Genomic DNA, 27,377 nt, shown 5'->3' on the forward strand with positions numbered 1-27,377 from the left:
GCTAGAAGCGGGCTAGGGGTAGGTGTAGGTATAGGGTTGGGTACAGGTACAGGTTTGCTATGGTTCTGGGTCCCTCAGAACAGCATGTTAATGTTGCTTGGGATGGACCTCTTCTTTTTTGGAGATCTCCTCAATGGCTTCATCCAAGCACTCTTGTATCTTTTTTCTTGAGGTCTTGGATAGACCTAACTTCTTGAGGCTTCCACGGTAGCATACCTTGCCATGCCAGGTATAGAAATCTGGTTTCATGGCACCAGACAGCATTTTAGCAAATTTTCCAGGCTTTTGGTCACACAGCATGAATAGCTGTTCTTTCTCCATATCTGTTAGTTTTAAGAGGGTGATGTCATCTTCTTTGGCAACCTGCAGAAGCATGAGACTTTTCATCTGTTTTCTTTTCTTTAACATGCTTCCTCCCCTTTACATTTGCCTGCAGCAGCCAGCGGACACTCCATTCCCCACCCCACTACAACGTGGTTTGCAGGCTCTGTGGGGCTTCTCCCCTCCCATGTTCCTTTCCACTCAGCATTTCTTTTCATTTTTCAGGAATCCCCCACAGCTGCCGTGCTCTGCTGGATGTCTCCCCTCCCATGACTCTTTCCATACAGCACTTCTTTGGATTGTTTATTTATTTTTCTTTACCTTACTTTTACTGTACATCGAACCCCCAGATGCAGCCATCCATGCTAATGTAATTGCACCCTTCCGCACCATCCCCTCTGTGTGGCTTGATCACTGGGGAAGATTGCTCCAGGAATGGCAGAAAAAGAATTTTCCCTGCCTCAGGACACCTGGCCAGGGCATCTGGTGACTTTTCCTTCTTTGCAGCCCTCCCCTTCCCTCCAAAAGCAGACAATTGCTCATAGTTTACCATGTCCACAAAGAAATGTGCTGGATAAGTGATGGCAAATGATGTATTGTGAAATGCACGTTTACTATCCCATCCTTAATAAGCTTTCATTGGCCTCCAAAAAGTTAACTTTCCCTGATAGTACACACAGAGACCCATTCATTCCATTTCAAAGCACATTATGGCTACGTCTACACGTGCACCCAACATCGAAATAGTCTATTTCGATGAATAACGTCTACACGTCCTCCAGGCCCGGCAACGTCGATGTTCAACTTCGACGTTGCTCAGCCCAACATCGAAATAGGCGCAGCGAGGGAACGTCTACACGTCAAAGTAGCACACATCGAAATAAGGGTGCCAGGCACAGCTGCAGACAGGGTCACAGGGCGGACTCAACAGCAAGCCGCTCCCTTAAAGGGCCCCTCCCAGACACACTTGCACTAAACAGCACAAGATGCACAGAGCCAACAACGAGTTGCAGACCCTGTGCATGCAGCATGAATCCCCCGCTGCAGCAGCAGCAGCCAGAAGCCCTGGGCTAAGGGCTGCTGCCCACGGTGACCATAGAGCCCCGCAGGGGCTGGAGAGAGAGCATCTCTCAACCCCCCAGCTGATGGCCGCCATGGAGGACCCGGCAATTTCGACGTTGCGGGACGCGGCTCGTCTACACTGTCCCTACTTCGACGTTGAACGTCGAAGTAGGGCGCTATTCCTATCTCCTCATGAGGTTAGCGACTTCGACGTCTCGCCGCCTAACGTCGAAGTTAACTTCGAAATAGCGCCCGACGCGTGTAGACGTGACGGGCGCTATTTCGAAGTTGGTGCTGCTACTTCGAAGTAGCGTGCACGTGTAGACGCAGCTTATGTGAATTGTATCTTAATTTTGACCTTCATTTCCCAGAAGCAATGTCCAGCATAGGAGAGAGGAACATAAAGAGAAAGAAGCGCAAGCAGGATGTTATATTGCAGCACATGGAGAGCAATGAAGCTGGGCATGCCAGCTGATAAAGGACACCGCTCAGGGACATCAGAGTCAAGCTGAGGTGCAGCAGAGAATGTTTGATTTTCAGCAGCAGCAAGCGGCAAAGCAGAGTGAGGCCGTGGCACAGCTGGTAATGGCAGTTAGGGAACAAACAGAGGTCCTGTGCTCCCTGATGGAACTACAGAGGAACTCCCAACACAGCAGTGCAGGAGCCCATACCTGCTGGAAGAGTCCCCTGAAGAAAAGTCACCCATACCCTGTTGTTGTGATCCCTGATCGCGGGGAGGGAGGGCAAGGATAGCTTGCTGCTCCAGCCCCAAGGGCCACTGCTTAAAAGGCTATTCAAGCACCCCTGAGTAGGCTCCCTTTCCACTTACAGCTCTCCTCCACTACAAAATAAATCATTCCTTTGAGCTCGGTGTGATTTTGTGGCTTGCAGGAGTGGTGGGGAACACAAATCATAGTGAGGATTGGGGAAGGGCTGAAGGCACAGCTGCCCATCACATGCATTCTACTTACTGCAACTTAACCCCCTCCCATCAAGTAAAAGCATTCATTCATTAAGACATGGTATGATTGATTAGCATTATGTCAGAGAAATGCATTGGTAGCATGTTTGTTACAGATCATTCATGAAGCTAATTTTTAAAGTGTCCCTTATTGCTGCTGCCTCGGTGTAGCTACTGGTGAATGGTTGTGTTAGGTAGGTGTGAGTGAGCCTTGCCTATGGCTTCATCTTTGAAATTCCAGATGGATGGAAATGTATCCCACCTGGATTCACATATGTTGTGCAAAATAGTGCACGCTGTAATAATGGTGGGGACATTAGTTTCTGAAAGGTTGAAATGGGTCAATAAGCATCTGAACCTCGCTTTTAAATTGCCAAAGGCACATTCCACCACTATTCTGCACCTTCTGAGTCTGTGATCAAAGTTTTCCTTGATAGGGTTCAGGGTTCCTGTGTAGGACTTCATAAGACAAGGAGCAAAGGGTAAGCAGGGTCACCCAATATAACACTAGGCATCTTCATGTCACCAATCTTGATTTTCCAACTGGGGGAAAAAGTCCCATCCAGGAGCTTTCTGTACAGTCCAAATTTTGGAAGACCTGTGTGTTATGAAGCTTGCTTACCAGCCAACATTGATGTTGGTGAAACGACCTTTGTGATCTACCAACCCCTGCAACACCATGGAGAAGTACCCCTTTCAGTTTACATACTCAGAGGCCACGTGGTCCGGGGCTGTGAGGGAGGTGTGCGTGCCATCTATTGCCCCACTGCAGTTAGGAAACCTCCGTGCAGCAGAGCTATCCACTATTGCCTGTACATCCCTCAGGATCAGAGTCTTCCTTAGGAGATGCCGACAGATTGCATGGGCAACCTGAATCACCACGAACCCCACTGTAGATCTGCCCACCCCAAATTGATTTGCCACTGACTGGTAACTGTAGGGTGATGCAAACTTCCACAGTGTGATTGATGCTTGCTTCTGAACTGTTAAAGCCTGCTTCATTCTTGTGTTGCTGCACTTTGGAGTGGGGGCTAGCATATCACAAACTTCTATAAAAGTGGAACTGTGCATGTTAAAATTCTGCACCCACTACTGGTTGTCCCAGGACTCCAAAACAATGTGATCCCACCAGTGTGTGCTGGTCTCATGAGTCCAAAACCACTGCTCCACTGTCACCAGTGCATCCCAGGCAGCCAGCATTTCTGAGTTCTTGGACCGCAGTTGGGAGACACGCTCTTCCGAACCATTGTCGTTGTCATTATCATCATCCTCATCACCATTATGATACTGAACCATCACTGAGCTTTGTAATTGAAGGCAAAATTATGCAACAGACAGGGCGGTTGCTGAAACGATGTGTGCTATGAATTGAAGCATTTGGGGTCCATGCTTGCACTGGAATGCCTCATCGGGAAATGGCGCAATCTCCAGTTCATTTTCGTACGGTTACTGGTTCTTTGAATTCTGAGACAGTGCTTTGCATTATGGGATTCAAACATGAAACACCCACAACCAACCGGGGCTAAGGCACTGTGGGATAGGTGCCCACAATGCAATGCTCACTCTGTTGAACTTGCACAGGGCAATGGGGACACAGAAACTCGACATGGAAAAAAGGTGGGTCAAGCTTTAAGAAGCTTTGTGGACACTTACTTTGAATTCATAATATCGAGGTTAAATAATTGAATTTATCAAAAATCGAATTTATTGCATATTGTAGATGCAACCTTAAGTGACTGAGACTGGAGTACATGGTTGATGGCTGCTCTTTGTGCATGAGACAACATGAAAAAGTCCTCATGAATTATATCTAGTATGTTGCATTAGTAATTGTGTAGCTCACCAAGGTACCTGAATCCCATGTTTATAGGAAAACACATTGGAAAGAAAAGTGGAAAAGCAGAAAAAAAGCCAAACAGACCCTATTTTATGTGTGCAGTTGTAAGACTTATGAAGTTAAATTGCTGAAAAAATGAATTTCTGGTAAAATGCAGTGCAATGTAAAAAGAAATTAAAATAAATTTGGAAAGTATCTAACGAGCTTGCTAGATACACATCAGTTCATTTTAGTGTGTCTTAAATATTGAGAACTTGTAGAATAGGAAGTAAGAGAAACTGGGACAACTTGTACCATACTGTACATAAGGGTAAGTCTACATTACAAAGTTTTGTTGGTGGAACTGATGTCTACATGCAAAAAATCAACAAAAGCAAAGTCACCAAGGCATGTTCATGCTTGTACCTCTGTTGACAGATGAGTCCACATTGGAAGTTCCCTCGTGGACCATGTGAGCAATGCACTGTGGATACATATCCCATGTCCTGGAGGGCACTAAAAGCAAAAAGTGCCTCCAGGTGTGTACGCTGCATGGTTGCCAACAATAAAGGCAGGGGAAAAGAAAAAAAAAGTCTCCCTTTAATATGGAAGCTTTTTGTTCCCCAAACTGGGTGCTTTTCACAACAAAAATTGCATTGCAGTGTGTACGCTCTTAATCATTTATTGACAAAATAAATTTTTAGCAAGAAAATATGTAGTATAGACGAGTCCTAAGAAATTTTGCCGATTACAGCGTGCTTCATTTCCTAATTGACTTCAGGATTTGATTCATGTTTTAATAATCATGTAAGTTGCTGTGTCTAACAAGTCCTTGTAGTCTTCCTTAGTTTCTGGAATTATTAATGAGGTTGCACGTGGGTCAAGTCACACTCAGAAAAATGCAAGAGGCGAACCAGTGCCTGAAACAGCGAGTTGATACATTGTCACTTGAAGTGATGGCATTACAAAAGAAGGTGAAATCAATATAAATATAATAGCGGCACTATGGAGTTTTGGAAACTGGAAGTGGATTAAATCACCACTCAATTGTTGTATCTCAGTGTCTTTGTTTGGGCATGTTTCCTTCTGCACACAACTACATATATTTATTGTACGGTTAGCATCATAATGGTATTTATTTGAAAGCGTTCTGAAAAGATACTGTAGCATTCTAAGGCTGTGTCTACACGTGCACGCTACTTCGAAGTAGCGGCACTAACTTCGAAATAGCACCCGTCGCGGCTACACGCGTCGGGCGCTATTTCGAAGTTAACTTCGACGTTAGGCGGCGAGACGTCGAAGTCGCTAACCTCATGAGGGGATCGGAATAGCGCCCTACTTCGACGTTCAACATCGAAGTAGGGACCGTGTAGACGATCCGCGTCCCGCCACGTCGAAATTGTGGGGTCCTCCATGGCAGCCATCAGCTGGGGGGTTGAGAGACGCTGTCTCTCCAGCCCGTGCGGGGCTCTATGGTCACCGTGGGCAGCAGCCCTTAGCCCAGGGCTTCTGGCTGCTGCTGCTGCAGCGGGGGATTCATGCTGCATGCAAAGGGTCTGCAACTCGTTGTCGGCTCTGTGGATCTTGTGCTGTTTAGTGCAAGTGTGTCTGGGAGGGGCCCTTTAAGGGAGCGGCTGGCTGTTGAGTCCGCCCTGTGACCCTGTCTGCAGCTGTGCCTGGCACCCTTATTTCGATGTGTGCTACCGTGGCGTGTAGACGTTCCCTCGCAGCGCCTATTTCGATGTGGTGCTGCGCAACGTCGATGTTGAACATCGACGTTGCCAGCCCTGGAGGACGTGTAGACGTTATTCATCGAAATAGCCTATTTCGATGTCGCCACATCGAAATAGGCTACTTCGATGTAGGCTTCACGTGTAGACGTAGCCTAAGTCATACAAGCTTTTGGAAATCATTTAAGTGCAATGTTTTCAGCAACTTCTTTGGTGGCTGAATTATCGAATAATCCAAAGGGGAAAACTGATTTTTTTTTAAATAAGGGCTGATAGAATTTTAATTTTCTTTTTTAAAATAAGAATGTTGTGTAGATATTTGAAATATAAGTGGCACTTGCCCTTCACATAGCTAGGGAGAAAAATCAGTTTTATTACCATAGGCATAGAACACATTCCACCCTTGTTGTATACCCATTTGCTAAGTTATGTTCTGGTAGCTTTAACACAATAATGAAAATAATGAAAAAATTGTTTGCTATAGTATAAACCTATGCAAGCAGTATTGCTAAATGCCTCAAGAGTTCTTTTGTCCCTAATGATAATGACACTTTACCCCCACAAAACAAATAAGAACTGGGAGATTTTTCAAGCTTGTTTGTATTATGTAGCCACATTTACCAGGAGAACTGGATATTTTTAAGTGAATCACTTTACACTTTAAATGTTCCTCAAGAATAGATTCCTTTCTCTGTCCTTACAATGGGTAATTTATTATTTTGTTAGTCTCTGAAGTGCTACAGGACTGCATTCTGTTATAGGAGAAAGTCTTGTGGATGAGAGGGGAGTCCTGATCCCTTGTGGTCATGAAATATGTGCTGTTTGTACATGACTTTGGATATTAATCCCAGTGTCCTCAGCCAACTGTGATGAGAACCATTACATTCCACCTACCTACATTTATTCTACAGGTTTAATGAGATACTGTGTTCTTTCTCAATGATGTTTCTAATTTTTTAGTGCTGTTAAACCTGCTGCATTTTGCCCCAGCTCTGGCTGTGTTACAGTAGTGGGTGAAGTGATTCCTGTCTATCAAGGCCGTTAAGTATTTTAGGAGCTTTTTAGATAAATTGTGCCAATGAGCAGCGAGTTACCATTCAGCTCAACTTGCAGAGGGGACACATATGGCATATGTGTCTTAGGGCTCATTGTTATTGAATAAAATAGTCCTTGAAGTATGCTGTGTCTTGAGCTTGGCTTTTCGTGTAGACTTCTCCTCCTGTAAGACCTCTTTCTCTGCTCTAGTTTCTCCCTCTCATAGGGGCACTTGCATTTTCTTTTATACTTGGCCTGGAGCAAATAGGACCAGTTTATATGACATCAGAGTGAGTCAGCAATGAGCTTAAATTGCAACAAGGAATGTTTAGATTGGACATGAGCAAAAAAATCCTGACTGTCAGGTTGGATAATCATTGGAATAAATTGCCTAGGGTGGCTGCACAATCTCCATTATTGGAGAGATTTAAGAACAGGCTGGATAAATATCTAACAGGGATTATATAGATGGTGCTTGGTCCTGCTGTGAGGACGGGGGACTGGACTTGATGACCTCTTCAGGCCCCTTTCAGTGCTCGTATTCTGTGATTCTGTGTTACTCTACGTATCTATGGATAGTGTCATACCTGACCAGATAACTTTTCAAGAGGGTCTTCCATTTTTGTGCAGGGTCCTAGAAACTGCCACACCGTTACAGTGCTATGTATATCTAACATTCAAAATATTAAAACACACAGGTTTTATTTATTCTGTTAGGCATTTATAATGTCTATCCAGCAAAAATAAATACAGGTTGCACCTCCTAAAACTGGTACTCTCTAGCAGGGCTAGGGAAGCTCCTGTGCCAGGACATTGGGCAGAAGGGTAAGTTGGAGCCAGCATTCCCTCCCCCAGCAGCCCTGCAGGGGGCAGCTTGGGTCCAGAGCCCACCACAACAGCATGGGTTGGAGCCCCCTTTGGTAGTATGGGCCAGGGCATGGAGTCTACCTGGCCCCTGCAGCAGCTGGGTGAGCAATCCAGTGGAGGTTGGGGGCGTGAAGCGGGGTGTCTGCCGGGGGCAGGGCACCTCTCCTGGTCTGACAAATTCTCTTGTTTGTGACCAGTCAGGCTCTGACCATGCTGGACCAGGGAGGTGCGACCTGTAGTTAGATTTTTTGGAGAGAACTCAGCACTGACAAGAGCTTGTTTTGAAAGCCTAGCTGTAAATATCACAATGAAGGGTGTGGGTACTGTGGTCTTGGAAAAATTTGGCCCCATACAGTCCAATACAGACCCTCCATGATGTAATGGACTTGTCACTACAACTTAATGCTGAGCTAAAGGACTTTGTCAGAAACCAGAGGTCTGGAGTCTGTTCCTTCCTTTCTCATACACTTCCTCTGTAGCTCATTATCTGATAAATAAAATTGTTAGTCCTTAAGGTGCTACTGGACTGCTTGCTTTGTTTTGTGAAAAGACAGACTAACATGTTTCTCTCTCTCTCTCTCTCTGAGACTACTCACTATAAATACAGATAGTCCCCGACTTACGAACGGGTTACGTTCCAAACACCTGATTGTAACTCGATTAGGTCATAAGTGGGAAACACCCTTATACAGGTAGCTATCAACTGTCCTTTACTAGTAATGTCTATAATATTAACTCACTACCACTCCAAATGTAGCAAAGCACCTACAAAACAACAATCAACAATGAAAAAAAGAAACACCGAGGGCAGAAACACATGAAAAAACCAACACAATGAAATACAGTAATGTAAATAAATATGAGAGAGGTAGCTAAGTTAGTCTGTACCTTCAAATACAGCAAGAAGTCATATGACATTTTATAGACTAACAGATATTTTCGACCAGGTCTTTGCCCACGAAAGCTTATGCTTCAGAATGTCTTTGATGTAAATATTGTGCTTAGGGTAGATTTCGGTAGGCCTATATTACATGCCATGCATGGCACTGTTTGACCCCCTTCATATTGCCTCACTGTCGCTATTTTCTGTTCTAAATCAATAGCTTTTCTCTTTCTTTTCTCAGCACCCTTGTCACTAGCACTTTTCCTTCCTGGGCGGCTCCTTTCGACGTTCCCCATCGCTACTTCAATGTTGAATGTCGACAGCACCAGCCCTGGAGGATGTGTGGATGATACGCATTGAAGTAGCCTATTTCAATGCTCTTACTTCAAAATAGGCTACTTCAACGTAGTGTGTAGTGTAGACGTAGCCTTCCATTACTTGCCATGATGCCCACAAGCAAACACAGAAAATACCGTAAGGGCAAAGTTTATGAGGGAATGAAACATAAAAACGCTGCTTGATCACAGACTTGCAAATACAATGTGCTTCTGGGAACCAAAACAAAACAGAGGGTTGGGGAACAACGTCAGCTGCCATCATGACTGAGCTGTAGTTCTCATACCACACTGCCCGTACTGTTAGAAAAACTGAATGTACATGGTTCTCAACTCAAAAATGTTATACAGTGCAGTAATATGGGGTTAATGGGAGGTTGGTCGTAAGTATGAATGGTTGTAAGTCAATGTGTTTGTAAGTCGAGGACTGCCTGTAACAAGCCTGCACAATCCATATCACTGAGATTTGTGAATTGTTTTGTATCCAAGAATAGTTTTATAGTAAGGGTGTCAGCTGTTCTTTCTCCAGCTTACACTCAGACTCAATTAGAAATCCTATACTTGATGCTTGTTAAGCCTCAGGTCACCATGCTTTCTGCCTAGCTCAGGCATGAAACTTATGATACTATACTTGACTGTTACTGATAAAATACTTACCTGTTTCAGATATCTCACTGCTCCGTCCTGTGCTGTGCTCTGAAATGCTTTCCATTGCGTCTTTGTGGAATGCACGTGCACTTCCAGAGGTCCTAGCAACAGTCAAAAGCAAGCAGAGGCAGCTATCGACAGAGAACAGCTTTCTAAAAAAAAAAAAAAAATTGGTATGCTTCTTAACCCAAGGCAGATTTGGAGGCCATTGGAAAGCAACCAGATAAAGGCTTTACTTCCATTGCTTTTCAGTGAATATTGTCCAGTGAAGAGGGAGAAACTGTGAGATGGGTCACAGTCTTGTGGGTGTATCCTTTCAGATGAGGATGGTGCCAGCTGTTTCTATTGTCAAAAAATCTTTTATCCTTCTAGAATTGCCTCTTGCAGCCTGATCATGCTACTGATATGATTCAAGAGACATTAGATGGTTAAATCAGAAGGCTGCTCTTTCACTTGCTGTATGATCAAGCTCTCATCTGTTGCCTGCCAGTCTCCTAGAACTGGGGATCTACACGGGCAATTTCATAAAGGAGAAAAGAAGGTTATTTCCAGTAGCTACAGTTCTCTTGGTAGCAGATGTAAATCTACACAGGCTACGCCCACTTTCAACTTCTTTGCGGTTAAGTTAGTTGAAGTGCAGAAGAATGGAAGGAGATGACAGAGCACATTCATGTTACAACTGCATCTTGGAATAGTAAGTCCATGCTCTGCATGCATATCACTTCACTGCAACGATCACATTTCTATTGAGCTAGTCTAGGGCTTACAACCTATGGCTCTGGAGCCACATGTGGCATTTTAAGGATTGATTTGTAGTTCTGGAAGCTGCCGCCACCGACTTCTCTTGTGGCTGCCTGCCCTGCTGCTGCTGAAACAGTAGAACTAAATTGAATTGGTTTAATGGATGGCAGGGTGGTGGGAGGGATCCAGATGTTAAACTAATTAAATTTAGTTCCATTATTTCAGTGGCAGCAGGACCAGGAGCCGCAGAGAGCCCCTCACTCTTCTCTCTGCCTGAGCAGCCACAGCCCTTCGGTGGGCATGGCTTGGCTCACCTCCTCCAGCCTTTCTTCCACTGGGCACATGTGGCCACCCAGCACAGGCCGAGCACTCCTGTCTCTGTAAGCTGTGCTGGGAGGGCTAGAGCCAGCTGCGTCGTGCCCCTTCCCAGCTGTAACTCGGGCAAGGGGCTGTTTTTGGGCTGGCTGCACGGGTTCCCTCTGCTCTGTGGTCTCAGCACAGCCCCAGGGAGCTGGCTCCACCCCCTCCCCCTCGTGTACTGTGACTCCTTCCCACACCGAGGGGTCCCTTATCCCTGCTGGCTGCATCAGGAGTTGGGTTAGAAGCTTGCCCCATCCTGGCTGCTGTCCAGCAATGCTACTGTATCCAATATGCTGGCAGTAAATAAAGCCAGTGCCATAGATGGGTTAGTCCCAGGGGCCGGTTTGGGGCTGAGGTGGGTTAATCCCAGGGATGGAGTGGTGGCTTTGGGCCAGAGAGGCATTAAGCCTGGAGATGTGGGGGTGGGTGTACGTGATGGGGATAAAGCTTGGGGATAGAGGTCAGAAGTAGATAAAGCCTGGTGATGTGTTGGGGGCTGATGAGGGTAGAACCTGGGAAGTGGGTGCGTGGAGGGTAGATGAGAACATTGCTCCTTCCTGCTTAAGAGCCTATTCCCAGGCTCACTATTTTCCTTGTCCTCATTTGCTCTCCAATCGAAGGGTGAAAGTAACTTGAACCTTCTAACTGGTACAAATTGTGTGTGTGCGCTGGTCTTAAAACACGGGTTACTGAAAGTCCGGTTTGATGTTATTTATTAGGGACTATCTTGTATTCATGTACGTTGTGGCTCTTGAAGGATTGATTTTGTAACTGAATATGAAAAAAAAATGGCTCTTCTCGCTATTTGGGTTGCAGACCCCTGAACAAGTCTGTTAACCACAGCACGAGGCACATATAGAGAAAATATTTGGAAGACATTTCATGAGAGAGAACAGCCAAGTACCTTTCGTAAGATCTTGTCCACTCAGACACCTCACCTAGAACAAGAGCGACTAAGGGTATGTCTTCACTCTGCAGTTTTTAGTGACGGCCGTGTAAACTTTTGCTGACAGAATACTTCCATGCACATGTGCATTTGCCATGGCAAAACTCATCACTCACTGTGGGGAGGGGTAAAGCCCCCACATGAATAACAGATATTTTGTTGAGCAAGTGCAACAATAGAAATAGACTAAAGCATTAAGTGGGAACCTCCCCTTGTACCTGCAGGAATGGGATTGCCAGGTTTTCCCTTCAAACACTCTTCATTCAGGCACGCCAGAAGAAAAAGGTGGCGAGAAACCCCATTCTGTGTCATGTAAATTCATTTCCCCCTGTGATCCCAAAAGGAAAAATAAAACAACACCACATGCTAGTTATTTATGATGCAGTCCCAAGGCCAGTGAAATCAGTGAAGACTCTTTCCTTTGACTTTGGTGGGGTTGGGTTCGATCCTTGTAAAGTATCAGTCTGCCACACACGTGGGTCCTTTGCAGTAGACAGGTAACAGACTTCAAGGAAAGAAAGCTGGAGACAAGATGTCCTGAAAGGGTTAAAGGTTGTGGACAGAGGCTGATTCATAGTGCCTGTAAACCAAAACAAAAGAGATTATTGTGGAGCATAAGATTTATGGTGACAAAGGAGCGGTTTTGTGGTCCTAGTGTTTTAATGCAGTGGATGTTATGAGAAGAGACTGTGAGCAGAAGGGAGTGTATGGTTATAGCAGGCCTGTGTGATCTTTGGATGACCAGAATTGGATCCTTGAGTAAAAATGGGGTTTACCTGCATCCTGTTTAAGGCTAAATCCTCTCTATTTTTTTACTATGTTTGGTTTGTGGTTGAGTTCGTCTAATTTCATGTTTCAGATTGTAGAAATGTTTTTTTGTTTGATTTTTTTCCTCTGGAAATTTGTGAGAATCCAGCTATAAAAGACTGTATCTATAATAGACTGTGTATATTTTTTCAATTTAATTTATACATATCTAAAACTACTTTGATTGTTTTTACTATTTTTCTTTTAGTCTTTATCGAACACAAAACATCTTTGGCAAAAACCAAATCAGAAATTTACAAATCAGTTTTTACAAAAGCATTACAAACAGCAAAATAACTGCAGTGAAAAAGGTATTATGAATATATCCCACATGACATGGTCACATATATTTAGATGATACTCTTCGACCTCCTGTGAAGAAAAGTTTCAAGCTGCCAGGTTTATGCTGTGTGTAATGTAGAGTAGCAGTATGTTTTGTGGACAATTTTGTTGCTATGCTTTGATAGCACAGAGAATATGATGTCACAATAAGATCAGATCACCTGATAAAGTTGTGTTTTCAGAGGAAATGTAGACATCTCAAAGCTGTCAAATTTCTCAAAGAGAGAAATCATTTGGCTAATCACAATGGATACCTTCCAGTCAGTAAGTGTTATCTTTGTAGATGATGATATATTAAAAGCAGAAAATGTACATTCCTAATGACAGCCTGCACTATCTGACAATTTATGTTGTCAAAGAATAGCTCTTGTATTCTTTGCTGGGGAGAAGCTTTTTGGTTTTGTTTTTTTTGTTTTGTTTTTGTTGTTTTGATTTTTTTTTTATGCAGGGGTGAAAGTGGGGGTTCCATTTCCATTGTGATTCTGTGATATTTTTGTCCAGGGATCAGGCAGGAAATCTGTCAGTCTGGGCCAGGGGTCAGCAAGAAGAGTCATTTTTTTAAATTCAGTAAAAGACTGAAAAGACTCCATAATTCAAGAGCCACAATGCATGTGAATACCAGACAGTCCTTAATAAATAACCTCAAACCATTCTTTTTTGTAACCCTTATTTTAAGAACAGTGCACACACAATGGTTTGTAAAGTGATACATGTTTACTGCACGTTCACTGTTTATCAAAAATAATCTGGAGGTGGTTTTTAAATTTTGTAATTATAGCATCGGGGCCATGAAGAAGTCCATAACGAGCCACATGTGGCTCAGGAGCCCAGGTTGCAGAGCACTGGTCTGGGCCTTCATGCAAGATTTCTAATTATATTTGTTTACTTGCTAGAAGCCAGGCAGTATGTGACCTGTGTTTATGTTGGTATCTTATTACTTTTACTAACTAGAATAAGGAAGCACAAAGACGTGAGAGTTAACTGGGAAAAGACTCATTTTACTTACTTTTAAAAATCCTCTAATTGGTCTGATATAGAGTTTGGACTGGTTTCTATCATATGTAGGCTGCCTTGCTAATCCCTGGGAAAGCATTAAGCTTAAAAAAAACCTGGAAGTCAAAACTTTTCTGGGTGTAGTTGATAGATTTTAAGATTCAAGTTCTTAGATTTGTGGTTTCTCATTTAAATTGAAGAGACTTTCTGCCAAACTTTTCTTCACATTAACAATTACATTGACATGACTATGTGATAATTATGTCTGTTTCCTTTCCATTCAGTTCCATCCATCTGCTCTGTCAGTCGTACACACTGTTTATAAATATGGTTTACCTATGGTACAGGTAGGTAGGTAGGTGTGTGTGTGTTTAAAAAAATAGCTTTTTGCTTTATATCTATAGACCCTTGTTCAGAAACTTCTTATACATTAAGGAAAACAGCAATTTCATCAGGAGAGAAAGAACTGAAGGTCTAAATAATCATGACAACTTTGAGAACACTCTTGTAGGGTATCAGGCCTTCATAGAATCATAGGGTTGGAAGGGACCTCAGGAGGTCATCTAGTCCAGCCCCCAGCTTCAAGCAGGATCAACCCCAACTAAGTCATCCCAGCCAGGACCTTGTCAAGCCAGGACTTAATAACATCCAGGGATGGAGAATCCACCACCTCTCTAGGCAATGCATTCCATTCTGTGCAGCCTGACTCTTGTTAGTTAAGCCATTTAGGTGTTGAAGACTCTGGAACTCCATGCAAACAGAAGGGTCTGTGAGCATTAGCCAGGATTGGGCCATTAGTTATCTTTAATGCTGCTACTTTTTCACTAAAGTATTCCATAAAGATAGCATTTGTGCATTAATTGTTTTTAACAAAAACAAGCACGGTCACCTCTTCAGGACACCTTGTCCTGTCACCACTTTATATTCAATATATTCAGGTGAGAATCTCCACTTGCAAGGTACAGCTATAGGAACTCCTGACCAGTGTTCCCTGTAAACTGAGCACTTGGGTGGCTACGCAAGTGAAACTCAGGCGCTGCCCAGCTCATTAGCACAGCGCCCACAGCTGGCGGCATGTGTTTCTACGGGTGATGCACATCCACACATGCCCAGGTAAACATAGCAAAATTTATTCTGCCCACACATGGAAAAAATAGAGGCAACACTTCTCCTGACCCTGTCCTGTGTGAACCCTTCCTGGTTGCAATATGTTTTTCATGTATAAGTAGTTAGTATATACAAAATAGTCTCTGTAAGGAAGGTATTATTATAACTTTCAAGAGGTATTTGATGAATTCATAACAACCTACACCTTCTCATGAAATGCTCAGTAGTGGTGCTGCATCTTTCTCCCTTTCCAGGAGGTATTGTTTATACAGTCATAACAAAAAAATAAAAACAGCTCTGTAGAGCAAAGTCACAGATGCTCTCTTGTATCTTAACTGGACTGCATTTCATTTATACTATGCCAAATATAGTAGCATTTATAGTTAGCCTTGAAGAACTGGACACATTTGCAGCAGTTAGAAAACCTGCAACAAAAAACTAGTAGCTGACAGAATAAATGAAATGCAGAAATTTCATGCTATGTGTCATGAGATGACAAATCCTGTCATTGTTACAACTGAACAAGAGAGCACACATCACAGAGAAAAAAATATTGTGACTGAATATTATTTTCCATAAAAAATAAAATAACCCCCCAAATATATCAGTTTTATCAAATACAATGGAGACACCACTTGGATCAAGCTGTTTTTAGCAGCCTTACTCTGAAATGGTATTCAGTGAGGATGACATTATAACACAATATGACTTTTTGAATATATATTCATAGAATCATAGAACACTAGGACCGGAAGGGGCCTCGAGAGGCCATCGAGTCCAGTCCCCTGCCCCGACGGCAGGACCGACCTCTATCTACACCATCCCTGATAGACATCTATCTAATCTGTTCTTAAATATCTCCAGCGAGGGAGATTCCACAACCTCCCTTGGCAACTTATTCCAGTACTTGACCACCCTGACAGTTAGGAGCTTTTTCCTAATGTCCAACCTAAACTTCCCTTGCTGCAGCTTAAGTCCATTGCCTCTTGTTCTCTCCTCAGAGGCCAAGAAGAACAAGTTTTCTCCCTCCTCCTTATGACACCCTTAAAGATATCTGAAAACCGCTATCGTGTCCCCCCTCAATCTTCTTTTTTCCAAGCTAAACAAGCCCAATTCTTTCAGCCTTTCTTCATAAGTCATGTTCTCCAGACCTTTTATCATTCTAGTTGCTCTTCTCTGGACCTTCTGTAATTTCTCCACATCTTTCTTGAATTGGGGTGCCCAGAACTGGACACAATATTCCAGCTGAGGCCTAACCAACGCAGAGTAGAGCGGTAGAATGATTTCTTGTGTCTTGTTCACAACACACCTGCTAATGCATCCCAGAATCATGTTTGCTTTTTTTGCAACAGCATCACACTGTTGACTCATATTTAACTTGTGATATACTAGAACCCCTAGATCCCTTTCTGCTGTACTCCTTCCTAGACAGTCTTTTCCCATTCTGTATGTGTGAAACAGATTATTCCTTCCTAAGTGAAGCACCTTACATTTATCTTTATTAAACTTCATCCTGTTTACTTCAGACCATTTCTCCAATTTATCTAGATCATTCTGAATTTTGACCCTATCCTCCAAGGTAGTTGCAACCCCTCCCAGCTTGGTATCATCTGCAAACTTAATAAGCGTACTTTCTATGCCAATATCCAAATCATTAATGAAGATATTGAACAGAACTGGTCCCAAAACAGACCCCTGCGGAACCCCACTTGTTATGCTTTTCCAGCAGGATTGAGCACCATTAACAACTACTCTCTGGGTACGATTAGCCAGACAGTTATGCACCCACCTTATTGCAGCCCCATTTAAGTTGGACTTGCCTAGTTTGTCAATAAGAATATTATGCGAGACCGTATCAAATGCTTTACTAAAGTCTAGGTATACCACATCCACTGCTTCTCCCTTAAAAGACTCTAAACAGGGGGAGGGATAGCTTGGTGGTTTGAGCCTTGGCCTACTAAACCCAGGATTGTAAGCTCAGTTCTTGAGGGGGGGCATTTAGGGACCTGGGGCAAATAGATTAAAAGTAAGTGGGGTGTGGGATGGTGCTTGGTCCATGACCTCCTGGCATTCCTTCAAGTCCCCTGAGATGTGTATCTTTATTTATTTTGGAATTTTTTAGTCCCACAGATAAATACATGAAAGTAGACCTATCCTCAAAGTTTAATTCAGATAAGTTACAAAGGGCCATAACAAAATAGCCACTGATTTTACTACCCATTCTCTTTCCATAACAGCTCTAGAATACCAAGATCAGCAGCTACAGCACAGCTGTTGGTAATCTTAGTTATTTACTTACCCCTCGCACCCCTCACATGTATATCTACCGCTCCTAAGGGTGCAGAATAGAACACCCTGCAGCTCAGCCACAGGTTGTCTCAAAGCTGAAGAAAACTTGGTTGCTTAAATCCTGTGGTCACTGACACCAATAAAATGTATGTACAGAATCCCTCCTAGGTGATACAAACTCCTTACTTGTTAGATGAGAATTAAAATCTAAGCTTGTGATCACAATAGTGATCTTTCTCCTGTCTTTTTGTCTCACCTTATGCCCCTGTGCAGACTGTCTAGATTACTGGTTACAGTAGAGGGAGAGAGAAGGCTCCTCAGCTAGGCATATAGAGATTGGGAATGGGTGTAGTTCTGAGTCCCACTCCGCACGCTGAACAGCTCACCCTGAGCTGGCATACACTGGGAAATAATTAGTTGTTGGCCAAGGGTAGTAACAGATGACTCCATCTTCCCCCCTACCCCCACCACTGAGCAAGCAGAGCTAATAAAAGACATGGAATAGCTGTTCAGCAATGTTACTGAGGCAATGTACTGGAATTATCAAGGAACTATTAGAAATATCCTTGAGGGAACTGCAGTGCTAAGATAATTTGTGACTCTGAGTCACAGTTTGTGCCTGGTTTTGCTTCCTGAGTGGTGCAGTTAAAAGCTTCCCTTTATGCATAATATCAGCATCTTTCCTCTTCTAAGAGAGGTTGGGCAATGACATATCTGTGTCAGGCTGACATAGTTGAACCTGAAGTGAGCCAATACAGTACTGATAAGATACAAGTTTTCATCTGTCTTTTTAAGCAGAGATATTAATAGACCAAAGAGCCTGTAATTTTATGTGTGGTACTCTACTCTTCTCTTCTATTTCAAGATATTGTGTTATATTTCCTGCCCTTCCATGTCCCGAGTGATGTGGCAGGGACCTTCTGTTGTGCTGCTGGGTGGTGGAGAGCTTTATTCTTGGAGTGAATGACCACTCCTCTTATTTGACATCCAGAATATTTGTGACAGCTTTTACAGCTGTGATTTTTGACTGGGCCAATGTCTCATTTGTTGTGCCACCTGAGAAAACAAGACAGATTTTGAAAGAATTATTTTTTTGGAGTTTTTCTAGTTAACCCAACACACACTGTGATCTGTCATGGACTGTCTGCTTGACTCAGTGGGACCACACCACTGATGCTTAGATATTGTTTCTCTTTGAGAACCACAGCAGTGCCATTAGCTGAATGAAGGTACTTGAGACCGCAACACATTCTTAATGCAGAATCCAAGGACATCTGAAGATTTTAAAGATAATTCTGGGCATCACAGGATCCTGGTGAAGCCCCCTCTCACCTTGTGGGCAAATCACTGATAAACAGAGGTACTTCCACCAAGAGACGTACTTGAAAGAGAAGGGCCTGAATGAAATCAGAATTGTGCTAGCTTAAAAAAAATCCTCTTTTAGGGATTAATCCTGAAAGAAGCTGAGCACTCTAGCCTGATGCACAGAATAACTTAAATATGGACTTAACCTTAAGCACATAAACATCTCTAATGTTCTTATCAGGACTCCTCATGGGCATAGATTTATGCACATGCTTACATGTTTGGCTGCACTGGGACAGAGTGTTTAGCACCCTGCAGGATTGAGCCCGCAGGACCTGATCCATCCCCCTTACTCATGTTTGAGTAAAAGCTGAGTTTTGCAGATTTAACGACAGTGGATACCATCAGGCACATTCTGTAAATGAAAACAATCTGTCAAATATATATTTACTCAAAGGAACTATTCCATCCCCTGAGTTGATTATTCATTTAAAATAATATAAGTGGGTCTTTGAAAAAAAAAGGCTGTGGGGGGCAGGGGGGAGGGAACCTTGAAATGTGTTTTTTCCAAGAGAGGCCTTCTGTGATATTATAAATATGTATGATGTCTTAAAGTGCCTGAAGACACACTGTACTTATCTTGTGGTTAAATATCCAGTTCATAATTATAGGCTTCCTTGAAAGACTTAAAAATGAAGTTTAACATGTGAAATACTTTTGGCATATGCATTGTCCGTAAACAGATACAGCCAGCTTTCACAGTAAAACACACAGGGAAATGAGGGCACTCTAAGTAAAGCAAGCCAGGGCCATGACAGGCTTCTCTAAGGAGGAAATTATTTTCATGCATGAGCAAATGCCTATAAACACGGCAGGGATAAATTTAGTGTAAATGTTGTATCAGTCAACCAAAAGTATTAAAACTCTTGGCGCGCTTCCATGCTCTAGTGGAGAGAGCACAGGACTGGTCTGGTAGCATTAGAAGAGTGCTTTATTTGCAGCTCTGTCATTGACCTTGGACAGATCACTTCAGTCCTCTGCATCTTTGTTTTCTCTCCTGCTTTTGGTCTGCTTACACTAGAAGCTCTCCTGATGAGAGACTCTTTCTTAAGATGTGTCTGTGCAGAGCCTACCAGAGAGGACTGATCTCTGTTTTGGCCTAATGATCTAGTAATGTTATAATAAAATAAAATGAGATAATGATATCATGATATAATAAAATATGATAAAATTGGACATTGGAGAAGGCTGACTGGTTAGGCAGAATTTTTTTTTTCTTCCCCCTTGGATCTTCTCTGGTTAATAGTTGCTTCCGTTTCTTAGCACACCATGTTTACACTACATCCCTTTCAGTGTCCCAGCTGTAACACCGCAGCTGTGCCACTGTAAGGTCTCCTGTGCAGCTGCAGAAACTGGAATGATTAAACCACTCCTAACAAACAGCGTTATCTATGTCGGTGGGAGTGTGTCTGCCACTGACATAATGCAGTGCGTGCCGGTGCTTTGTTTGATGACACATTTATCGGGTGTAGTTTTCTTCACAGCCTTCAGCTGCACGAGTTTTGTCAAGAAAAGTGCTAGTGTGTACATAGCGCAGAAAGGTATTTAGCTGCCTTTGTGCCACATACTAGAAGTGTACATTTTTCATAACACAGATGTAGGGCTTTGTTTTCTGGGTGTTGAATGGGAAAAGCTCTCTGGTTCATGAAAACTTCCTCCAATATTGCCAGCACATAAAGCATGTGACTTTTCTTGATCTCATAGAATCTCTGGCCCTCGCCTGCCAACACCTAATTCATGTGCTTGGCTAGTTTCCCTGAAATCAGCTTAAAGTGAGATACCTGCATAAGTGTTTGGAGGATCAGGATCTGGGATGATTATATTTTCTGTGGGTAGGTATGATGCTTTAATGAGATGGAGCTGTGTCATTGCATCTGGTGCATCTCTGAGATCTGCCCAGTTGTGGAGGAAGGCACACTTACTGTAAAGAAACTGCATCTGACAAAGCGGGTCTTTGCCCACAAAAGCTTATGCTCCAAAATATCAGGTAGTCTGTTAGGTGCCACAGGACTGCTTGTTGTGTTTGTAAAGAAATGCTGAGTATGCCCAGGTCAGTGTAGAGAACTGGCTGTACTCCACCTATGCAAGCTCATCCTTTCATTTTGTTGTGGCAGTAGAAACTCCACAAGATGATTAGTGTGTCCTAGCCAACCTAACCCAGAAGTTGTTGTGTTGATCTTGAGATATTATACCAAAGTACTGACCATAAGCCCCAGAAAAGAAACGGAAAGTCCTGGATTTTCTTAGGCCAAGTCTAGACTAGGCTGAAAGGTCGATTTAAGGTGCACAGTTCCAGCTACAACAACTGCGTTACTGGAATTGATGTATCATAGATTGATTCTTCTGGCCATCCACACAGAGGGAGACTGATGGGAGAAACTCGTCCATCCACCTCCCTTACTCCTTGCGACAATGAGAGTACCAGGACTGATTGTACAGCCCTGATGTTTTGATTTAGTGCATCCCTACTAGGCACACTAAAGCTACGTCTACACGTGAAGCCTACTTCGAAGTAGCCTATTTCGATGTAGCGACATCGAAATAGGCTATTTCAATGAATAACGTCTACACGTCCTCCACGGCTGGCAACGTCGACGTTCAACATCGACGTTGCGCAGCACCACATCGAAATAGGCGCTGCGAGGGAGCGTCTACACACCAAAGTAGCACACATCGAAATAGGGATGCCAGGCACAGCTGCAGACAGGGTCACAGGGCGGACTAGCGCTTCCGGGGCAACAGCGAGCTGCTCCCTTAAAGGGCCCCTCCCAGACACACTCAGCCTGCACAGCATGCGGTCTGAAGAGCCATAGGCACGCAGACCTCGGACGACGCAGTCATGGACCCCCAGCAACAGCAGCAGCAGCAGCAGCAGCAGCAGCAGCCAGAGGTCCACCCAGCCCTCCCTGCAGGAGCAGGGCTCGCCCTGATCCATGCCATGTGGGAGGCAGCTGAGCACCTCCTTGCCACACCAGAGGAGGAGCGATCTGCAGGGGAGCTGGACTCAACCCCCAACCGTGCAGCACCCCCCCACCCCCCCGCCTCACACGCCGCCGCCTGTGGAGCTACCCCACCAGCACCGACTGGTGGGAGCGGCTGGTGCTTGAGGAGTGGGACGACGACCACTGGCTCAGGAACTTCAGGATGAGCCGGCAGACATTTATGGAGCTGTGCCAGTGGCTCACCCCCGCACTCAGGCACTAGGACACTGCCATGCGGCGTGCCCTCACAGTGCAGAAACGGGTCGGCATCGCTGTCTGGAAGCTGGCCACTCCAGACAGCTACCGATCTGTGGGACAGCAGTTTGGCGTCGGCAAGGCCACTGTCGGGGCTGTCCTCATGGAAGTAAGAGGACCCACGGGGGGGGAGGGCAGGGGGGCCCTGGCAGGGCAGGGCAGGGCAGGGCAGAGGAGGGTAGGGCAGGGGGGCCCAGGCAGGGCAGGGCCACGCACACCCTGCTTACCCCTCATTGGTGCTCTCCCATGTGCTTTCCCTGCAGGTTGTGCGTGCCATCAACGCCATGCTCCTGCACAGGCTCGTGAGGCTGGGGGACCCAGATGCCACCATCATGGCCTTTGCCACACTGGGCTTCCCCAATTGCTTCGGGGCTCTGGATGGGACTCACATCCCCATCCGCGCCCTGCAACACAGTGGAGGACGCTACATAAATCGCAAGGGCTACCATTCTGTCGTCCTCCAGGCCTTGGTGGACAGCCGGGGCCGTTTCCAGGACATTTATGTGGGCTGGCCTGGCAGCACCCACGACACCCGGGTTTTCCGGAACTCAGGCCTGTGCTGCCGGCTGGAGGCGGGGACCTACATCCCCCAGCGGGAGATCCCTGTGGGGGACACCACCATGCCCCTCTGCGTCATCGCAGATGTGGCATACTCCCTCCGGTCCTGGCTCATGCACCCGTACACGGGCCATCTCTCTGCCAGCCAGGAGCGCTTCAACCAGCACCTGAACCACGCGCGCCAGGTGGTGGAGCGCTCATTTGGCCGCCTCAAAGGGTGCTGGAGATGTCTCCTGACCCGCTTGGATGCGGGCCCCCACCAACATCCCCCAGATTGTGGGTGCCTGCTGCACCCTACACAATCTGGTGGAGAGCAAGGGGGAGGCCTTTTTTCAGGGCTGGGCTGTGGAGGCCGGCAGGGCCGACGTGCAGCGACCCGCTGCCCCCAGTCGCCAGGTGGACCCCGAAGGGACCCGGGTCTGGGAGGCCCTGCGGGCCCACTTGGATGAAGCTGCGGGGTGAACTCTGACAGGCCCTCCACTGCCCCCCGCTTCCTCCACAACACTCCCTGCCCCTACTCCCACACCACGGAGTACCCAAGAGCACCCCCCCCCACACTTTTCCTGGACAAATAAAAGCACACACTTGTTGGTAAAATGAAACTGGTTTTCTTTGAACTGTTTTTTTAACTAATAACAACAAACTATATACAAGACCTTCTAACTAAACTATTATATAAGTGAATAATAAAAAAGTTTGCATATATTATATGTACAAAAAACAGAAAACCAGGGATTACAAGGAAGGGGAGAACTATTTACATGGGGGGGGACGGGGCAAACTGGGGGCACAAATAAATAAGTCCCAAAACTATATACAAGGGGGGGGGCCACGTCCTGGGCCCCACGCCCCTATAGTCCAGCACTGGGGGTGGGTGTCCGGGAGCCCTGCCTTGGCCGGAGCCCTGTCCGGGGCTGGCTGGGGGCCGGGCGGACCAGCAGATACATCCGGCGAGTCTCAGCTGGCCCCAGGTGTCCCTCGGCGGTCCGGCCCTCGGTGGCGGGTGGCGGGGCGACGGCGGACGGCGCAGCGATGAGCGGAGCAGTGGGTGGCATGGCGGGTGGAGCACTCAGGGCAGGCGCAGCAGCGGCTGGCGTGACATGGGGGGGGCCAGGTAGTCCACAAGGCGGTTGAATGTATCCATGTAGGCCCCCCATGCCTCTTGGCGCCAGGCCAGCGCCCGCAACTGGAGGTGGAGGCAGCGTTGCTCCACCCGCAGACGCTGCTCCGCGACCTCCAGCTGCCGACAATGGATGGCCAGCAGCTGGGGGTCTGTTGCTGGCGTGTGGTGTTGCTGGGTTCACCGTCTTGCCCGCCGTGGGGCCGGTCGGTCCTCCGCCGAGGGGCTTGCCTGGAGCGATGGCCCCGGAGGGGTTTCCAGGACCACTGATGCCTCGCCGGCGCTCTCCGGTCCTTCCGATGGTGCAGCTGCGGAACACAGGAGGGGGGGAAGAAGAATGGAGACAGGTGTTAGTGTGGGCCCCGAGCCGTGGCCCTTGTCCCCCCACCCCTGTGCTGCAGGTTCCCCATCCCCGTCCCCGGGAGATGCTGCTGTGATGGGATTCACGGGTCCCCATGCACTGCACCCCGTCCCCTGGTGGGAGTGACTCTCACTTCACTCAGCAGGGTCTGACAGGAGAGGTTTCTTAGGCCACAGATGCCCAGTTTCTCCCAGGAGTGACAGTACAGCAGTCAGAGACAGTCCTTCCAACCCGTCCTGGGGAGAAGACCCCAAGGGGTGCCCCTCTGGGGTGTAGCTTTCCCCCTCCTCAGGCTGGCTGCCTTCCAGCTCTCCCTTCCCCTAGCCTCCACCTGCGGCCCCCCGCACCCGATTCAAAGCCAGCTCGGCTCCTCCCTCCTCTTTGTTCAGGGCAGAGGTGTCACCTGCCAGTTGTAGCCCCAGGATCATCCTTTGCCCCTGGGAGCTATTCAGCTTGTTGCTCATATCTAGCCTGAGTCTCGCATTAGCACTCCCCACACTCCATCACATGCTGCTGCAGCTGCTGCTGCTGCTGCTGCTGCTGCGGGGTGTCCCACCCCCTCCTCCCGGGGGACCCTAGAGGTTCCGCTCCCCCCTGCCCCGGGGATGGGGCATGGCACTGTCGTGCTGGCGGGGGGGCAGGGGCTGATGCACTCCTGTGAGGGACATGGCACTGCTGTCCTTGGGGCCATGGCCATCTGGGCATGTGGAGGGCCCTGGCCACATATCTATTACCCCCACCCCTCAACCCCGGGGGTGTACACCGGGGGGGGTACATACCTGTAGGTCCACTCCCACAGTCCGGGGACACCCGGGGGGCGGATGCCCGGCTGCTGCTCGGGGATGGGAGGAGGATGTGCAGCCCTGTCTCAGCGGAGGAGGAGTCCCCCCCCCACCTCCTCCTGCTGTGATGCCCCAGGGGTGGGCTCCAGGGGGGGCCCCCGGGGTGCGGGGCTTACCTCCGGGGCGGACTCCGGCTCCGGGGCCTGCTGGGGCTCCTCAGCCGAGGTGTCAAGAGTGGCCGGAGGGGAGGAGGTGTGCCGGGGGCCGAGGATGTCCCTGAGCTCTCTGTAAAAGGGGCAAGTGACGGGGGCGGCCCCAGATCGGCCGGCTGCATCCCGGGCCCAGGCGTAACCCTGCCACAGCTCCTTGACTTTACTCCGGACATGGTCCGGAGTGCAGTCAGCGTGACCCCAGGTGGCCAGGCCCTCAGCCAGCCGAGCGAACGCATCCGCGTTCTGCCTCTTGCTCCCCATTACCTGGAGCACCTCCTCCTCGCTCCAGAGCCCCAGCAGGTCCCGAAGCTCGGCCTCCATCCAGGAGGGGCCCCGCTGCCACTTGCCGGCCTGGCTGCCAGCCTGGCTGCCCTGGCTGCCCTGGCTTCCCTTGGGGGGGACCCCTGGGGGCGCTGGGGGGGCTGCCGGGTGGCCATCGGTGCGCTGGGGGGTTCTTGGGGCTGCTGAAGAGCGTGCAGGCTGGCCGCGTGTTATTGCTGCTGCCTGCACGCTCTCTCAGCTTCCTGCACAGAAAGGGAGGGGGCAGGGACCTTTAAGGGGCCGCTCCACGCAGCCACCAGTGAGCTGAAGGGCTGTAGAGAGCGTCTCTCAACCCCTCAGCTGATGGCCGCCATGGAGGACCCCGCAATTTCGATGTTGCGGGACGCGCAATGACTACACGGTCCCTACTTCGACGTTGAATGTCGAAGTAGGGCGCTATTCCTATCCCCTCATGGGGTTAGCAGCTTCGACGTCTCGCCACCTAATGTCGATGTTAACATTGAAATAACGCCCTACATGTGTAGCCGTGACGGGCGCTATTTCGAAGTTAGTGCCGCTACTTCGAAGTAGCGTGCACGTGTAGACACGGCTTAAATCAAACCCCAGAAGATCGATCCTGAATGAGTCGATTTTCTGGTAAGTGTAGACATACCCTTAGTTGATCTATTACCTTACTGATGCTCACCACGCCATGAGGAGAACATTTTGTGTTGTCATGTAAATGTTACCTGTGCAGTCTGTGTTTCTTAAACCATTACACCTTGTACATGCACCTGATATAGATGATTGTACCCCCGCAGCTCAGTGGTCCTTATGTTTACTGCAATACTGGTATAGTGCAGTGGTTGGTAGTATAGAATTAGGTCATATTCTAGTTGCTGAAGCCTCTCTTTGAGTTTGTTCAGAAGAGTTTGGTACTAGCTCGTGCATGAAGAAGCTAATAAAAGACATGGAATAGCTGCTCAGCAGGGTTAGAGGCAAAATGCTAGAATAATCAAGAAACAATTAGAGATATCCCTGAGGGAACAGGAGTACTGTGAAAGGACAAGATTTGATGAGACAAATGACCTTTATTTGTTTCCAGCAAAACCTTATGTTCTGTTTTTGCCCTTACTGCTCATGGAATTAGCAAATACAGTGAAAGATCTGTATGCCTGAAAAATTCAACAAATGATTGCTCCAGTACCACAGTGCTAAATGAAGCAATGAAGCAATATTTGAATGGCCAAGTGGGTAGAATTGGACTCCCAAAGAATCCATCCTTCACTGTTCAAAGGCCACCTATTGCTGTTGAAGGGCTCACAAGCATGGAGTGGCACAAGCATCCTCCTGACATGTTACAGGGCTTTGTGGGAATGAAATTACAGGCCCGGACTGCTACCATTCTACCCAGCCTGGGAGTTCTTGTGACTGTGGACAGAAATCAGGGTACGACAAACTGGGGCATTTTTGGCTTTGTTTCAGTGATGTTCCTTTTTGCACATTCTGATGATTCCTGAATGTCAAATGAATTGGTACAAGTATTTCAGGGGGAAAAATAAGTCAGTCAATGAAAGGAGTTTCTTGATGAGTAATATATGCTTAGCATGTTTGTTTTATTTACCTTATTTCTCTCCCCACGCTTGCAAGTATAACCAAATGAATGAGGTTAACAGAAATAATAATGAATAATCAAATAAAAAATGCAGTACAAAAGCCAACGCTTCCCTTATATGCAGACTTTGCATCCTTTGTGATTTATACCTTAATTAAGTCTTCCTTTTACTTTGAAAATTGGAAGATGGAGACTGTAGTTATAACTGGAGTTCACCAAGGCTGGGGCTAAAATGACCTGTTCTCCCAGCTGCTTTATGCTAATGTGCAGTCTCACAATTGGAAATGGCTGCTCATTAGCATAATCCTGGGACTAGTTAGCATAGCCACACGAGATCTCCTTGCCGACAGAGGCTGCTTCTGGCATTAAACAGGCTGTGTAGACCTGTCTCTGCTGGCTAAAAGCCCCTCTGTCTCCAGCTCCTTATGCCTGAACAAAGCTGCCGGGAGACCAGGTCAGTATAGCCTCAGCCCAAGTGTCAGACAACTGTTCCTCACTGTGAAACACGGCCTCACTTCCTCAGCAAGGAGTTTGTTATATAGCTGATGCTGGATCCTGAGTCAGTGAAGTACAGCCCAAGGAGCAGATGGGCTGCTTCAACTCCTGGAAAAAAACTCAGGGCTG

The 27,377-nt window shown here is 46.6% G+C and overlaps 1 protein-coding gene across 1 annotated transcript in view; it reads left to right on the plus strand.

Moving 5' to 3' along the window:
* LMNTD1 (lamin tail domain containing 1) overlaps positions 1-27,377 on the plus strand; it is a 278,703-nt gene that overhangs the window by 43,843 nt on the left and 207,483 nt on the right. Inside the window, exon 5 of the mRNA XM_074998356.1 lies at positions 5,009-5,134. Coding sequence (XP_074854457.1) covers positions 5,009-5,134 — 126 coding nt within the window. The remainder of the gene's footprint in view (positions 1-5,008; positions 5,135-27,377) is intronic.

The sequence above is a fragment of the Carettochelys insculpta genome, chromosome 1 (genome assembly GCF_033958435.1).
Source record: "Carettochelys insculpta isolate YL-2023 chromosome 1, ASM3395843v1, whole genome shotgun sequence".
Taxonomy (NCBI): Eukaryota; Metazoa; Chordata; order Testudines; family Carettochelyidae; genus Carettochelys; species Carettochelys insculpta.